Source organism: Notolepis coatsorum, assembly GCF_963971535.1.
Source record: "Notolepis coatsorum genome assembly, chromosome: 7".
Lineage (NCBI taxonomy): Eukaryota > Metazoa > Chordata > Actinopteri > Aulopiformes > Paralepididae > Notolepis > Notolepis coatsorum.
In genome coordinates this window covers 112,778,069-112,796,614 of record NC_140171.1, presented here as the reverse complement: position 1 = coordinate 112,796,614, position 18,546 = coordinate 112,778,069, and the positions used below count along the sequence as shown (strand labels likewise).

The 18,546-nt window shown below is 43.5% G+C and overlaps 1 protein-coding gene across 1 annotated transcript in view; it reads left to right on the top strand.

The window, feature by feature from the left end:
• Positions 1-18,546, top strand: part of LOC311231720 (SH3 and PX domain-containing protein 2A-like) — a gene marked incomplete at its 5' end in the record, with an annotated part of 240,220 nt that overhangs the window by 90,659 nt on the left and 131,015 nt on the right. The window contains 3 exon segments of the mRNA XM_084318345.1: positions 3,782-3,857; positions 8,560-8,636; positions 16,975-17,066. Of these exon segments, the coding sequence (XP_084174471.1) occupies positions 3,782-3,857; positions 8,560-8,636; positions 16,975-17,066 (245 nt within the window).

The following is an 18,546-nucleotide window of genomic DNA, read 5'->3' as shown; positions in this document are numbered from 1 at the left end:
GAACAGAGCGAGGACAGACACGTGTTACTTGTGCCACGAACTGAGGGGATCAGGCACTCGCTCCGGTATCCTAGGGGTGGAACGGTTCACAAAATCTACGGTTCGGTTCGTATCACGGTTTTGGTTTCACAGTTTTCGGTTCGGTTCGATACGTTGTTTTTTATTTAAAAAAAAATGTACACTCCAAAAATACCATATACATCAGCATAAGATATATAGCCTAAAGATAATCCAACTTTTCAGTTATTCTCAAGGACGTAGTCATGCAAAAACTGAAAGAATGAGGCAGTTTGACATCAGGCACATTATTTTGACAGTGACGGTTAGAGCTAGGAGAGAGAGGGGAGGCATTGCTGATTTAAACATGCTTCTAATTTATTTGGTAAAAAAAAAGGTTTACCTTTAACTCATTCCGGGCCAACAGCGCCCTCTGCTGATGGCCCTTCCGTGCCAACGCTACATCCAATGGAGAATAGGACTTATTTGCGAGTACTTAAAGGAAAACTCCAACATTTTGGGAAATTAGCTTATTTGCCACCTACCCTGGAGTTAGACAAGAAGATACATACCCTTTTTTCTTCTCTGTGCATGCAGTAGGAGTAGGAAGACGCGCACCGTTAGCCTAGCTTAGCGTCAGTCACTGGAAGTAGGTTCCTCCATTAGCCTAGTTCCCAACATCTTCCTACTCATACTGCATGCACAGAGAAGAAAAAGGTATGCATCTTCTTGTCTAACTCCAGGGTTCCCAAAATGTTGGAGTGTTAAGATACATACCTTTTTCTTCTCTGTGCATGCAGTAGGAGTAGGAAGACGCGCACCGTTAGCCTAGCTTAGCGTCAGTCACTGGAAGTAGGTTCCTCCATTAGCCTAGTTCCCAACGTCTGCCTACTCCTACTGCATGCACAGAGAAGAAAAAGGTATGTATCTTCTTGTCTAACTCCAGGGTAGATGGCAAATAAGCTAATTTCCCAAAATGTTGGAGTGTTCCTTTAAAACATATCAAATATAATAGCAAGAGGCGGCTACGTGGCGTAGTGGGCAAGGCGCTCGCCACGAATACTGGAGACGCTGGGCTGGCCTGTTCGAGCCCAGCGCTCCACATTGCTTTCAGTTTAGCTGGTCGTCCGTACTAATACACATTGGCCGTATTAGGGTGTGGGAAACTGATGGGTGGGGATCGGGCATTGTGGACAGCGACTCCTACAGGTCGGTTGGTGCGCCTGCGCAGTAGAATCAGGAAGTATCGGGGGCAGCGTGAGCCTCCCACGCGTTACTCCTCGCCACTGAGAGATCGAGCTGCGCAGGTGAAAAGATGCGACTGCTGTTACCTCAAGTACCGGAGGGGACTTGTGCTATGTATGACTTAGTCCACATTGCAGCCGGCTTGTGGGAGGCAAGAAACAGCGTTCGTGACAGGGGAGGGTTGAATTGGATGATACGAAATTGGGATGGGAGAAAATATAGAAAAATGGGAGAAAAAGTGGATAAAAAAATATATAATAGCAATAGATCTAAATAACACAGTGATCGTCAATGAGTTGCTTCCAGTCAACATGCACCAAAACAGATAATTTTTTCATACATACATTTCCATTTTATACCGTGATGAATATCAATATATTTCTAGAGCGTTCTGTCTCATCTCAATAAACTCCAGCAAATCGAGCTTAAATGTATTTCCTTAGAAATCGTGCCATTTGTCGCTTGATTTATGAATAGTTTTCAAATAAACGCTAGATTATCGATATTATATGTGTCCTTATGCACGAAGAGAAGCGGGGTCTGAAAAATCGCTTCTCCGTACTTTTGTCGGCGCGAACCTCACACACACAAGCTCCGATGGCGGTGATAGGAACATCTGATTACCCCAAGATTCGTAACATAAAGGCCTTACCTCACATCTGATGTCATGCAAAAAGATTAATCCAATTCCTGATCGCCATTCCAAATATCGATTGCGTCCATTGATCCAACGTTATAGTCCAAAACACATGATCCACGATGCTCCCAGTGGGGGGACTCAATGCAATAGTATCCAGCTGCATGCCCGAGAAGTAAAACCTGGACCGGACTTATTTTTTTGATGCACAGTCCCAGCCAATCCAATCCAATGATGTGCAATACCAACTGGGAGACGATAGGCGGCGGTATTTGCCCTTTGCGAGCTCAGACCCATTCCCAATGATAACGTCAGGCTGGATGGATGAAAAATGTATGGATATCGCTAATAAAAGAAATAACGATTAAAACCCGACTATACTCGTGATTGGCACGGAAGCGATGGCGAGTTAACCCGACTATACTCGTGGTTGGCAAAATGAATGGGTTAATAATGTTTGGCACACAAAGACCGAACTGACTGAAAAATATAGGCAACATTTGTCAAAGTATTAACTTAGTGCAAACAAACAAAATAATTAAACCTTTTCTATTTTTGTGGCCACATTATAGACAAAGGCCTTCAACATAAAGTATGAATATGCTCAACCAGCACTAGACTTTCTTATCAAAAAGGAAAAGTCACTGTTATTTAAAATAAATAAATCATGTGTACTAAATATATATTTACTTTTTAATTGCATAACACATTATGAAGTATTCTCTTATGCCGCTTTTCACTGCATCGACTCGACTCGCTTTTGCTATTTGAGTGTCCTGGTAGCCGTATTTGAACTGACGTCACACGAGGAAGTAAATAGTCAACAGTAATACACAGCGTTGGAAGGAGAAGACCTGATGATATAATATTAAACCAACAGCCAATAAATGTGAAGTTATCTTTGAACCTCTTGTCAAGCCTCGTCAATATACCCCCCTTCCCCACTAATGGAACTAATGCAACACAGCGAAGTGACTCCACGGTTAGCTCGCAGGGCTAACTCTAGTTAGCTTGCGGCTAACGTGACATTAGCCTAGCTTGCGGCTACGTTATAACCGAACAATACACACATGCCCCGAACCGTGGAGGTCGTATCGAACGGTGTACGGTTCGAATGCGTACCGTTCCACCCCTAATTTCTACACATCAGAGCAACAACTTGACTTGACTCAGAGATAGGCCTACATGCAGTGAGCATGATCAAAATCCCCAAATCCCAATCGTCACTTTGTAATGTTTCATTAATACACACTTTTGGTGGTACAAACAAACAAAATTCTGAATCCCGAAAAAGATTTACTTGAGAAAAGAGAATGCAGATTTTATTAGACCCTATCCATTGCCGGAACAACACTGGGTTCACAAGATTCACGCCACGTCTATCATTTGTAAGGTACACATTTGAGTGCAACTGTATTTAGGTGAAGACGGGTCCCCTGGTAAGTTAACATGAGTCCAATGTGAATGCACATCCCAATCATTTCAGGCACAAAACTGTCTTCACAGGAGCCAGTCAATTGATTTCCCCCCCTTGAGGCAGTGCACTTGTTATTATTCTTCACAGTCATTCACTCTCTCATTCACAGTCATTATTCTGAAGTTATTTTGACACATTGGCCTCCAGAAACTCAAATTGAACATCATAATGGGTCAAATCTAGGAGCATGTGAAGTCAAGTTCAATATCAGGATACATTGGTCAAATCATGATCCTGTGAAAATGTGCTGGGGAGTCATTTTCTATTCCAGAAGGTCCCCAAAAAGACATAAAAAGCATCTATAACAAAGATTATAAACATGATAATGTATTTTGTAAATCATCTTGTGACCCCAGTGCACCAGTGTATTGAAGGATCATGACTGACTCTCTCTCTCTCTGTACCTTTCCTCTCTGTCTCCACAGATGCAGATTCTTGACAAGTTCCCAATCGAGGGAGGGCAGAAAGACCCCAAGAAGAGGATCATTCCTTTTCTCCCAGGTAATACCCCCCTGCCAGCCCCCGCCAGCCCCACCCATCCTGTGACTATCCCGTGCCAACCCCCCTGCTAACTCAAGTCATCTGAATAGTCTCCCATATTAATAATATATGACTGGCACTCACTGGGCATCGATATGAGCAGGATATTGATGCCTACGTTTGTGTGTGTGTGTGTGTGTGTGTGTGTGTGTGTGTGTGTGTGTGTGTGTGTGTGTGTGTGTGTGTGTGCGTGCGTGCGTGCGTGCGTGCCTGTGTGTGCGTGCGTGCCTGTGTGCCTGTGTGTGCGTGCGTGCCTGTGTGTGCGTGCCTGTGCGTGTGCGTGCCTGTGTGTGTGTGTGTTTCTGCTGACGTGGCGCTCTATCTGCATGCTCATGGCTGTTTGTGTGTCGGCCGTGACTCAAGCGGTGCCACGAACACTCTCCGGTCTTAAGTCTTGACATTCAATCTCATGGCCAACTAACAGTACGCCACAGCAGTGATCGATGGCTCTGTTTGTGGCCGCTCAATGTCCAGGGCAAAGGGGTCGACAGCAGCCCTGCTAATCATGGTGATGACATGCGCGTGCGTGGGTGTGTGTGTGCGTGCGATACAGCATGTGTGTGTGTGTGGATTTCTGTCTGTAAATGTATGTGTGCATGCAAGTGATTAATCTGGGCTTTTGTGTGTACGTGGATGGAAGTGTGAACATGACTGTTTGTGCGTGTGTGCACATGCGTGTGTGTGTGTGTGAGAGAGAGTCCCTTAGAAAGATTGAGATGAGAAATGAGAGCAGCCCTCCTACTGTGTGAGTGAAAGGCTTCCGTCTGTTTAGCACTGTTTATTTTGGTAGAGGCTCTCTTTAAGCCCCATGCCCAACACATTCTCCCTGCATGGAGTCTAAACACTCTTTTTCTCTGTCTCTCGCCCTCTATCTCTGTCTGTCTCGATTGGTTAGTGATCGGTCTGTGAGTGCAGGGAGACAGGGTTTGTGTCTCTCATCACAGCACCGCGTTGCTTCCCTCTTTCTCGATCTATCTCTCCGTCTCTCAATCTCTTTCGATCTCTGTTATTCTCTCGCTCTCTATATTTCTCTCTCTCTCTCTGTCTCTCTCTGTCTCTCGCCCTCTATCTCTGTCTGTCTCTCTCTGTCCGTCTCTATCTCTGTCCATCTCTCTCTCTCTGTCTCTCCCTCTATCTCTGTCTGTCTCACTCTCTGTCCGTCTCTCTCTGTTTGTCTCTCTCTGTCCATCTCTGTGTGTCTGTCTATCTCTCTCTCTCTCTCTCTCTCTCTCTCTCTCTCTCTCTCTCTCTCTCTCTCTCTCTATCTCTCTCTCTGTCCGTCTCTCTCTCTGTTCGTCTCTCTCTCTCTCTCTCTCTCTCTCTCTCTCTCTCTCTCTCTATCCCTCCCTCTATCTCTGTCTGTCTCTCTCTGTCTGTCTCTCTGTCTGTCTCACTCTCTGTCCATATCTCTCTCTGTCCATCTCTATCTGTCTCTCTCTTTGTCCGTTGAATTGCACCAGCACTTGTTTGAGATCATTTATTCTGCATTTTCTACATAGCACTTACAAACCACAGTAAACGATTGTACAATACTTCAGTACAGCACAGGATAAGTGTATCATTTTAGAATAAATGCACAGCACTCCCAAAAGAGCTGATTGTTAACTGTTAGCTGTTGCTAACGTCCTGTTCTGTCAGGTTACAGTAGGCCAATAGGCCAATCTAATGTTGCTAACTTCCTGTTCTGTCAGGTTACAGTAGCCAACAGGCTAATCTAATGTTGCTAACTTCCTGTTCTGTCAGGTTACAGTAGCCAACAGGCTAATCTAATGTTGCTAACTTCCTGTTCTGTCAGGTTACAGTAGCCAACAGGCTAATCTAATGTTGCTAACTTCCTGTTCTGTCAGGTTACAGTAGGCCAACAGGCTAATCTAATGTTGCTAACTTCCTGTTCTGTCAGGATACAGTAAACCAACACGCTAATCTAATTGAGCTAACTTCCTGTTCTGTCAGGTTACAGTAGCCAACAGGCTAATCTAATGTTGCTAACTTCCTGTTTGTCAGGATACAGTAGGCCAACAGGCTATCTAATGTTGCTAACTTCCTGTTCTGTCAGGATACAGTAAACCAACACGCTAATCTAATTTAGCTAACTTCCTGTTCTGTCAGGATACAGTAGGCCAACAGGCTAATCTAATGTTGCTAACTTCCTGTTTCTCAGGATACAGTAGGCCAACAGGCTAATCTAATGTTGCTAACTTCCTGTTCTGTCAGGATACAGTAGGCCATAGGGGACGGGACGATCCAGATCGATACATCTGGAATATCAAAATAAAAGCACATGTTGAACTTGATCATGCATATTTATTAGAAAATGAAATTACGGGGCGCCAGGGTGGCACACCACGTACAGCACTGCGGTGCAACACAGCCGTCCCGGGTTCGACTCCCAGACCCGGCGACCAGACCCTGTCTTCCCCCCTCTATCCTCCCATACTTCCTCTCTCTCTACCGGACTGCCCGGAATAACCAATAAAAATATCTACCAAAAATATAAAAAAAATAAATAAAAAAAAGGGAAATACAGCACTATGTTATCAATGAAATTAATGAATATTATCAACAAAAGCAACAAAATTGTTTCTGTTTACACAATTACACATTTATAAAACGATGCATATTTAGCCCAAATATGTTGCCAGAACATAAAAAAAGAAAAGATAAAGCATTCACATGCACTTTTCAAGAATAACAAAAAACTAGACTTAATGGGAAGGCTGTGCTTGTACATTGGAACAGTTCCATGACACGTGGCTGTGTTGTGCTGAGAAAGAGGCGCAGATCAGCTTCTACTCTGAGGCGAGATCTGTATTTATTTTTTAATGTCAGTGCCGAAAATCCGGCCTCACAGATGTATGTTGATGAGAAGGGGACAAGCTTTCTCGGCGCAGCATTACACTACACTGGTTACTCGTTCCGGACTGATTTGCGAGGGCCTGTCGCCCTGTCCAGTGAACTTGGCTTTCTTGTCACACGAAAGATCAATTTGCGCCTCTTGCTCAGACAGTCATGCGTAATGAACGGAACCAATTGTCCGCACTCTCCGTGTAATAGTTCCGAAATTGTTCAATGAGCCCTTCTATCTTGCTACAGATGATGGGCTTCAAAAAAAAATTGCAACATTCTGTTCCTCCAAAAAAGCCATCAAGCTGAGTAAATACCCCCAAATCTCCGCTGATTATCCTTAGCTGCGAGTCCAAATAGGTCTGTGTCCGGACCTTGTAGTCCCAGATTCAACGCATTGAGGCGGTCAAAGATCTCGGCTAGATATGCCAGCTTTGCCAGCCATTCATTATCAGCACATTTCTCTGCCAATGGGTTGTTTTTGTCTGCACGGAAAATCCGCGCTTCTTCTCTCTCTCCGCGCTTCTTCTCTCTCTCCGCGCTTCTTCTCTCTCTCCGCGCTTCTTCTCTCTCTCCACGCTTCTGACAACAAACCTATCCATTGCGAGTGTCAAGGTTGCACACAAAAGGCGAGACGTGGTCTCCGCGATTATATATGCCCAGGATGTAGTGAGATGTATTGTGTATTGGAATACTGTGTCGGCCTCCGTTGATGAAGGGGCGAGACATGGCAAATACAAACAGCTTCCAGGTGGAAAACTCAATCTGAGTTGGGCTCATTCGGGTTTTTCTCGCGATACATTTTTTATTTATTTATTTTGCCAATGCACGGCCCCGCTGTCACCTACCCGCGACCCCACTTTGGGTCGCGACCCGTCGTTTGAGAACCGCTGCAGTAGGCCAACAGGCTAATCTAATGCTGCTACTTCCTGTTCTGTCAAGATACAGTAGGCCAACAGGCTAATCTAATGTTTGTTAACTTCCTGTTCTGTCAGGTTACAGTAGCCAACAGGCTAATCTAATGTTGCTAACTTCCTGTTCTGTCAGGTTACAGTAGCCAACAGGCTAATCTAATGTTGCTAACTTCCTGTTCTGTCAGGTTACAGTAAGCCAACAGGCGAATCTAATGTAACTTCCTGTTCCTAGAAGGCGTAGTGCACCTCCACACATTCTGGTAATAAAATCCCATACAGTCCAAACTATTCCTCTGTTTTTGGAGTTGACAGGAAGGGTAATGTGATATCACTTCTCGTGGAAGGGGATGGCTGTCCCCTTGTGTGAAGACTGGGAGTTGAGGTGGTGGTGGTGGTGGTGGTTGGAGGGAGGGAGGGAGGGGGGGGAGGGGGGTTTACAAGATTACATGTTTGACTTTTGATCTGAGCTGTGGGTGTGTGGGAGGCAGAACATTTGCATGGCCTCTGTTAGTATAAATCCCTTTTGCTATTTTGAAGCCAAGCTCCAACCAAGGGGTCAGGGAACGCATAGGGGACAAGACCTTGAGTGTGGGACTGAGATTGGTCTGGTCGTAAAGGACCTCCATCTGTTACTGACATCTACTGGTGGCCTTGGGTATTACACAAACAAATGCTAGTCCGTGCTTCCTAGATGAAGCTTAAACTGACCCTGTTTGATGATACATAAAATGTGATGAATTCTTTCCACAAGACTCGTTTTGACATTTCCCTCTATCTCTCTCTCTTTCTCTCTCTCCTCCCGACCTCTTCCATTTCCGTTCATCAACCCAACACCCCTCTGCCCCCCCCCCTATCCCCTTCCCTCTCTTCCTCCCTCTTCTCCTCGTCCTCCTCTTCTCCTCCAGGTAAAATCCTGTTTCGGAGGAGTCATGTGCGAGATGTGGCTATGAAGAGGCTGCGCTTCATCGATGATTACTGCAGGGTAAGGGGGCCGTTCATGCTTACAGTTCATGTATTCAAGGATCATGTAAAAGTCTTAAAAAGTATTAAATTCATAATTCTCAATTTAAGGCATTAAAAGGTATTTAAAAGCCTTACATTTTCACAGGCATTCAATTGTATATTAAATAATATCTATGAAATGTTTTTGTATTCAAGTTTTTTTTGCTACCGGGAGCTTAGTGCGTCTGGCAGGAGCTTGTATGGAACACACAATAATCTTTATTCATACGCAAGTGCAGTCCCCAGTTCAGTGTCGCTATGTGTTTTTATTCGATTTTTGCTAGTATGGTCATGATTTTTTTTTTTTAAGTCTTACATTTGAAGAAAGTCTTACAGTTGAAACCATGCAGATACCCTGTGTATCAGCAACCTCATGCCTGAAACATGTCAGTTGGGGCGCTTCGACCTTGATGGACACTTCCACAGAGAAATAGGATAGTTTATGCAGTGCATAGCTACAGTAGGGGGGGAAAGCAGTATTTCTGCCCTACAGTGTCTTATGTTCTGCCAGTGAGTTTTGAAGGGCTGGAATTAACTGAAATGTTATGATTGCTTTTTTGCACTGCATTTGAAATATTGTTTATTTTCCTGCGCTCGCGCAGTGTAGCCGAGAAGAAAAGCGGCCTGCTTGCACTTAGTTCAACGCAACTTCTCAGTCACTGCAGTGCATGTCAAGCGCTACCGTTGTTTCAAAGGTCAGCCACAATAAAGGCCTTATGCCCTTGTTTAACTTGGTTCCAATTCAGCCAAACAAAAAAATATAATATATATAAAAAAATATATAATAATCTTTTGACAGCCCCACAGTTCAATCAAGACTCCTTTTATCAAGTTTACACTTTGTTCAACTCTCTCTTCCTCTCCCTCTCCCTCTCCCTCTCCCTCTCTCTCTCTCTCTCTCTCTCTCTCTCTCTCTCTCTCTCTCTCCCTCTCCCTCTCCCTCTCTCTCCCCCTCTCTCTCTCTCTCTCTCTCTCTCTCTCTCTCTCTCTCTCTCTCTCTCTCTCTCTCTCTCTCTCTCTCTCTCTCTCTCTCTCTCTCTCTCTCTCTCTCTCTCTCTCTCTCTCTCTCTCCCTCCCTCCCTCCTTCCTTCCTTATTACTCTCTACCTCATCCCTGCCCCAGACCCTTTCATCCTCTCGTCGTGACCTCTCCCTTCCCTTCTTTCCTCTCGGCACGTAGCCAGCGTCTCTCGCGGAACCACCCCACGCTACCGATGGCCACAGCCCACAGATGTAAACAAACATGGCTGCTCCGCTGTGGTTCACACACAATGCAGCTTCTCAAGGACGGGTGGACGCGAGGGACTCGTTAGACGTATACAGCGTGTCTTTAGTTAGACACACAGGGAGGACTCCCTGGAGGGAGAGATCTTGTATCTCAATGGGACCTTCCTGGGTAAATAAAGGATAAATAAATAAGTAAATAAATACAATATAGTTGGATAACCATACCGCATTAGGTAGGGATAGCCGTAGTAAAAGCAGTGTAAATTAGGACCATGCACCTCAAGACCATCCGGAAGACGAAAGCAACCGCTTGTACTTGAGATGAACGTGAACCGAGCGTAACCAAACACATTATGAAAGGGAATGGTCTTTCTCGTTATCTCATATAAACTACCGGAGCTGTAAATGTTTTGACAGATGCGAGTGTCTTTTTTGCACTGTGCTGTTTACTTCCTACATCCTGTTTACGAGACAGATGACAGGGAGGGGATACTAATTAACCAGAGTCCTCTCTGAGGACTCGCTCCCTGGGGTCGGTGTGATGTTGAGGTCAGCCCTCTGCGGGACCACAGTTAGCCACACCAGCATCCAATGAATAGCAACGTTTTTTTCCCCCCAAGAGTATTTGAGAAAAGAAGCTCAGTAGATGCTTTACATACATGCCTTCCCATGGTGCAACACGGTCTCGTGAGAAAACATCAATAAAGTACTTTTATGGTACATAATGTACGTTATGATATAAGTAATATATTTACATTTCGTATCGGTGCATCACGATCGGGAGTCAAACTAATAATGCTTGTGTGGTGGGGAGCGAGTGTTCTCACCAAAACACCCACCCTGATACTAACACAGCAATACTATGATGATAGAAAGTTAGGTTTGTGTGTGTGTGTGTGTGTGTGTGCGTGTGTGTGTGTGTGTGTGTGTGTGTGTGTGTGTGTGTGTGTGTGTGTGTGTGTGTGTGTGTGTGTTAGTTATATGGAAAAGGCAGGTTTGGTGCCACTTTTCACTCTTATAAAATAACATATTTCTTACACTTGGCATGGAACTTTAACCAAAGAGAGAGATTTTATATTCTACCGGTCTAAATAGGCAGTACCTGGCTTATGTCTCTTGAGGTGGTGGACTACAATGAGATTCCAAACAGGGATTTAGGTGTCTACACTGTTAGAAACATGTCTTGTTTAAATCCAAGATAGCTACGGCCACATGTATAGCTCAAAGCTCAGATTGAGCATTTCTTTTATATTTTATTTTGTTCTTGTAACATAACAATTATAGTTCTCACGGGGGCTCGTTTAGAGCACAGGGTGCACAAGGTTAGCTGTAATGCTAGGCACAGTCAGTGTTACTCTGGCTGTGAGTAGTCACGCCCTATTGGGACGTGAGAGGGCGTATCATGTCTGTTTGTTTTTCTTTGCTAAATTCACAGTGAATATTTTCTTCTATTTTTGTCTATTTTTGTTTTGTTTTTACTATTATTACAACTTTTTCTCATCTTTAATTGTAAGCATCCTAGGCCACCACTCTGCCATCTCCAATGTCACGAATATTTTTTCTCTTTGTTATGCCAGTGTTTAATTCTAATAAGGGGCCAGGGGGCAATACTAACATAATTAGTTGGAATGTGAAGGTGTAAATAACCCCTTGAAAGGTACCAGGACCCTTACTCACTTACAGCAGCTTGGGGTTGGCATTGCCTTTTTGCAAGAAACTCACCTCCGGCAAGCAGATCACTGTCGAATACACAGAACTTGGGTAGGTCAAGTGTTTCACTCTGGTTTTCAGAGTAAAGCCAGAGGAACAGCCATTCTGATTAACAAAAACACGCCCTTTACTCCATCTGATGTGATCTCTGACCCTAATGGCAGATTCATTATAGTTTATTCTACTTTATTATATAACGAAAGAGTGACCTTACAGACAGAATTTAACGTCCTCTCCACCAGTCATGCTGAGCAGCTTCTACTCAAATCACGTCAGTCTTTTTTTGAATTTGGTGACAAACCTTGTAAAGTGCTGGCACTTCAGCTAAGACACAGCACCGCTCAGAACTTGATCACGCAAATTTATTCTGCCACTGGAGAGACCTATACGGACCCATTGGAAATAAATAGTCAATTCAAAACATTTTATTCTTCATTATATACCTCTGATTATAGACCATGATTCAATGATGCTTTTGGAAGAGCACATTAGCGCTGATGAAATTCAACAGGCTTTAACTATGATGCAGAGTGGGAAAAGCCCAGGCCCAGACGGGTTCCCTGTGGAATTCTTAAAAAATATTCCACCCAGTTATGTCCCATTATGGCCTTAATGTTTGAAGAATCATTTCAATCCCGCTCGCTTCCTCCGACTCTCTACCAAGCCTCAATATCCCTGCTCTTAAAAAAAGATAAGGACCCGAAAGACTGTGGCTCATATCGTCCTATTTCCCTCCTCAACAATGAAGCAAAGATGTTGGCAAAGGTACTCGCTCTGCGACTGGAATCTGTTACACCTAGTATTATCCATTCAGATCAGACTGGCTTTGTGAAGGATAGAATGGTTTTTTTTAACCTGCGGCGCCTTATGAATATAATTTACTCCCCCACTGAGTCTCCCGTTGCAGAGGTCCTTGTTGCGCTTGGCGCGGAGAAGGCCTTTGACTATTCTATTCTATACTTTGCAGAAATTCGGTTTTGGTGAGAAATTTGTGTCCTGGGTCAAACTTCTATACTCCTCTCCAGTGGCATCAGTACAAACAAACGATGTGACTTCGGAATAGTTCCCCCTACACCGCGGCACAAGACAGGGTTGCCCTCTCTCTCCTCTATTATTAGTGTTAGCGATCGAGCCACTAGTTATCACCTTTCGCACAGGCCGCCATGCCCAAGGCATCATTAGAGATGGACAGGAACAAAGAATCTCGCTATATGCGGACGATGTACTGCTGTATATCGCGGATCCAGCGGCCTCACTTCCACGTGTCCTTCACATACTACATGAGTTTGGTGTCTTTTCTGGTTATGAATTAAATTTAAACAAGAGTGAACTTTTCCCCATAAACTCATTGGCTAGAAATCTCCCCTCCTCTATGTTCCCCTTCAAGCTTTCCCCAAGCTGCTTCCATTACCTTGGCATAATGATAAACATTCTAATCTCATAGCGTCCAACTTCACCCCTCTACTGGAGCGCACTAAGCAGGATTTTACCAGATGGTCGTCACTTCCCTTATCACTTGTTGGCAGGGTGAATACCGTGAAAATGAATACATTACCGAAATTTCTGTATTTATTTCAAAGTATTCCAACCTTTATTCCAAAGTAATTTTTCAAAGCCCTCGACAGGGTAATATCAGATTTTATCTGGAATAAACGCCCAGTCCAAATAAATAAAATGGCTTTTCAGAAGCCTAAATCGCAGGGAGGCTTTGCACTACCCAATTTCCTGGCCTACTATTGGGCTGCAAATATTCACAGCATTCTTTATTGGAGTCATTCCCATTACGGACTTTGTCAGTGGGTGCCGGCATGGGTGGACATGGAAAGGGTATACTGTGCTAGAACATCCTTGCAGTCCTTACTTTGCTCTCCACTCCCAGTCACAACCTCCCAGTACACCAACAACCCCTTAGTACAACATTTCCTCCGGATCTGGACCCAGTTCAGAAAACAATTTGGTCTCCACGCCATGTCACCGTCCTCACCTGTCCACAAAAACGTCATTTTTCCTCCCTCTATGGTGGATGAAGCAACTGGTCTAAGAATGGCATTCTGAGCATTTACGATTTGTACCAAGACAGTTCATTTATGTCCTTCACACAATTGTCCCTAAAGTTTAACTTACCAAAAACATTTTTTTTCAGATATTTGCAGATACAGTACGTGATTTCGTAAGAATAAATTTGCTCAGTTCCCCCATATGCCTCCAAAAACTGTGATTGGCCATATCTTGGAGGTGAAGGTTGCAACCAAAGGCTCAATATCTAAACTATAATTATAATATCATATCCTTATCCCTACCTTATTCGGTATTGGCTATAAGACAGAACTGGGAGTCTGATCTAAATCATTCATTTACAGACAAAGAATGGGAAAAGGCTCTTGCCCGAATACACTCATCCTCAATATGTGCCCGCCATTCATTGATACAGTTCAAGCTCCTCCACCGTCTATATTGGTCAAAGACTAGACTTGCGAAGATAAATCCTGGCATGGATCCCACATGCGACCGGTGCCACCAAGCCCCTGGCTCGCTTATCCATATGTTATATGCATTGTCCAGCACTGGCCCCTTTCTGGACATTTTAAAATCTTACTCAGATATCTTTGCTGTGAATGTTGACCCATGCCCTCTCATTGCATTATTTGGCCTGACACCGGAGAACGCCGCTATATCTATTGGGCAATCCAATGCTATGGCCTTTGCCTCATTTATTGCCAGACGCCTCATCCTATTCAACTGGAAGGCAGCCACTCCCCCTTCACATTTTCACTGGACGAGGGATGTTATGTCTCTCATACATAATAGAGAAAATCAGATTCACAACACAAGGCCACACAGATACTTTCCACAAAACATGGCAGCCCTTCCTACTTCATTTCAAAACCCATATGACCTAAGTCCCTTCTCCTTCCAAACCTCGGACCCCATGACCCCCCTCCTTCCCCCACCTACCGTTCTGACACTGCTAGACCACGTATGGCTGGGGAGATGGCATTGTGGTGGTCTTACTACCGCTGAGGGTGTTAAATTTACTTAATTTTTTTTTATAACCATCTGGAAAACACACTACCAAAATGGAGAGTATTACTTATATTATATATTATTATTACTTTTTTTTTTTTATATATATAATTTATTTCTTATTTCTTTTAATTTTACTTAATTTCTTTTTGCGTAGTTTTTTCGGTCACATCTGTATTTATGTTTAATTATTAATTTTATTTATTTATGTGTATTATATGTAGCCTATGTTTGTTGTCGCTCTCCTTGGGGGGTATGGGGTGGGGTTAGGGGATAGGAATGGGGAATTAAATGAAAAAAAAGTGTATTTGACTTGTGAATTGTAAAATCCAATACAAATATTGTTTAAAAACAAAAAAGAAAGTTAGGTTTATAGTTATGGTTAGTTTAAGGTAACAGTGTGGTTAAAGTTAGGGTTAGGTTTAAGGTTAGGGTTAGTTTAAGGTAACTGTGGTTAGGGTTAGTTTAAGGTAACAGTGTGGTTATGGTTTGGGTTAAGGTTAGGGTTAGTTTAATGTAACAGTGTGGTTAAGGTTTGGGTTAAGGTTAGGGTTAGTTTAATGTAACAGTGTGGTTAAGGTTTGGGTTAAGGTTAGGGTTAGTTTAAGGCAGTGCTTCTCAAACTTTTTCTGTCAGGCCCCCCTTTGGCGGACCAAAATATTTTTTTTATCCAGAGTAACTTGGTGATCCTTTTCTGTGTTTTATTAAATAATGATTTTCAGATTTTGAGAAATGGTATTTTCATGGAGAACAGTGCAGCTGCAACAGATAGCACTTTAGTGATAATTTTCTGTAATCCAAATTTTATTTTTTATTTTTTATAAATCTCAAGGCCCCCCCTGTCATGCCTCTGCGCCCCCCCCTGGGGGGCGCGCCCCCCACTTTGAGAAACACTGGTTTAAGGTAACAGTGTGGTTAAGGTTAGGGTTAAGTTTGTGGTTAGTTTAAGGCACAGGTCGGCAACCTGCGGCTCCGAGGCCGCATGTGGCTCTTTAGCCAATCAGCTGCGGCTCCCTGGCATAATTTTTTTTTTTTTTAAATAAAAAAAATATTAAAAAGAAATTATCTTATTTTGGAGATCGATGTCATACTGTGACACTGAAATGAAAAAATATTTCATCAACTAAGATATTTAGTCAACAAAAGGCTTACCTGTATGCCTGATATGTGGTGCGAAATTTGCAAACAACGAAACATTTATTTTATAGATTTTCCACAAATAAGGGAAGGACTCTAATAGAGCTGCATAGTTCAGGGTTTTATTTCAAAGTAGGTCTACAGATGCCAGTGTTTTTTCAAAGTGGACTACTTTTTATTTTATAAATGTTCCACAAATAAGGGAAGGACTCAAATATACCTGAATAGTTCAGGGTTTTATTTCAAAGTCGGTCTACAGACACCAGTGTTTTGTCTCCTCTTCTGTGTTTTATTTAAAAATAGGTCTACACAGCCAGTATTTTTTCTCCTCTTCATAAGAGTTTGAGGTTTTCCTTTGTTATAACAGTTAAAAACAGCAATAAAAAGTCAAAACATTTCTTTTTGTTGCTTTATAATCCCATTAATGAATCAAACTGTGTGCTATAAGTATAAAGTATAATAAATCGCAAATTACTTTGGGTATGCAATTGTGAGGCGTTTTATGCTAAATGTGGGGTATGCTTGGGGATATATAAAACATTATACACTGTGTTATCTTCATTTTAAGGGTAAATAGGTTGTGCGGCTCCCTGAGCATTTTATTTTGTGGGGCGGGGGAAAAGTGGCTCTTTTGATAGTAAAGGTTGCTGACCCCTGGTTTAAGGTAACAGTGTACTTAAGGTTAGGGGTAAGGTTATGGTTATGGTCATGGTTAGGGTTAGTTTATGTTACAGTAGGTGGCTTATTCTAGTGGTGAGTGCACTCGCCCCCCACCCCAATCATTGTTATCGATCGTGCAGTTTGACTTCTTGAGTTCCGCCGAATCGATACTAAAAGGTAAATACATTACTTATACGATATGTAAATATATTACTTATGGCTATATAGCATAACGTACATGATTACGTACCTTTTTCTTGTGGTTGATACTGACTTTATTTACATATTTTGAAGCGAGATGGGGCTGCATGGTGTTGCGCTCTGGTACACTGGTCTTAGTGTTGAGCGTACCAGGTCATCAAATATAGATGGCAGGCCACAGTGGACTAGTTGTACCATCATCTGCTTTAATTTGGAGTCTGCATGGCTGAAAATGTCAGAAAAATGTGGTGCGGAGTGACTTGGTGAAAGTGTCTGTGTCTCACTGTAGGCCCTCTGTCTCTGTCTCTGTCTCCTTCTCTGTCTCCGTCTCCGTCTCTGTCTCTGTCTCCGTCTCCGCAGGCGCTGGTGCGACTCCCTCCGCAGATCTCCCAGAGTGAGGAGGTCCTGCGCTTCTTCGAGACGAAAGCAGAGGACGTCAACCCCCCCGTAGAGTGAGACGCGCACACATGTACACACATATACACACACACACACATGTACGCACGCACACACACACACACACATGTACGTACGCACGCACACAAACACACACACATGTACACACACATACACACACATTGTCACACACACGCACGCACACACACACACGTACGCACACACACATGTATGTACGCACACAAACACACACATATGCACATGCACACATACACATACATGTACACACACTCACATGTACGCACACACAAACACCCACACACACGCGCACGCACACACACAAACATACACATACATGTACGCACACACATACACACACACACACACACACAGATAAATGCTTGTGGTTGTACCTGTCCTATGTCAGATGAGTGGCTGTATGTAAGTGTGTATCTCACGTGTGTCAATCACATTCGTGTAGAAACTATGCAGACTGATGTCATGTCATTCCAGGTAACAAGTCAAAACATCTCCATGTACACGATCACATTCACCGAGCTCCTCACAGCTATTTCAGTTTGCTTTCTAGCGTGACCCCAATATCAGTTATTTCTGTCCAAGTCAGTTAAAAAGCTGCTACCAGGCCAGTTTCTTAGAGAGAGAGAGGGAGGGGGAGAGAGAGGGAGAGAGAGAGAGAGATAGAGAGAGAGAGAGAGAGAGAGAGAGAGAGAGAGAGAGATAATGAGAGAGGGTGGAGGACTACTTGTTTCCCAGCAGGAGGTCGCCCCTCCGGGTGCTTTTTAATTAGGGAACACTCTCCTCAAACTCCAAACGCCAGAGCCTGTATTCACTGGTATACTTATTTTATTATCTATCTTTGCCTAGCACAGTCTCTGGAGCGAAACAGAAAGAAGCATTTTGTATAAAAGTATTCTGTACTTCTGTATGACAACTAATAAAGAAACTTGAACTTGAACTTGGTAATGCATTTGCATGCGTAGCCAAGACCATATACCTTTGGCACCCGCTTACCGAGTCCCTTTTTAGACCGAGGCTGTCTCTTTTCTTGCCTTGTTAGGGGTCCAAGCACCACAAGCCAAGCGCCGGAACCCGATTGTATTTGTTCGAATTCTTCTTATTAAATCGCCTTCCTCTCCAAAAGCGTGCGCCGGTCATAAAGCGGAACAGCTCTGGCGGACTGGAAGCGGAAGAGAACGCATGCTGAGCGGCACCTGCTTCACTCTGGCGCCTACTCGAACACGGCATGTTTGTAAACGGCGAACAGGTCTATAACAAGGGATCTAATTCAAATAGCTGCAGCTCTCATACCTTAGGTCCTGTTGACACAAAACCAAATGCAACAACACAAGCTCTAAAACTCTGCCATTGCGATGACACATCATGTCCGGCCACACTGAACTTACACCATTTTTAAAGCCATAAGGCTTTTTCTATTCTTGCCCTATTTGATGGGCCCAGTTGGATAGTTGTAGACCATCAAACTTCAGTAAGTGCGTTCCTTAGCACAAAATTGGC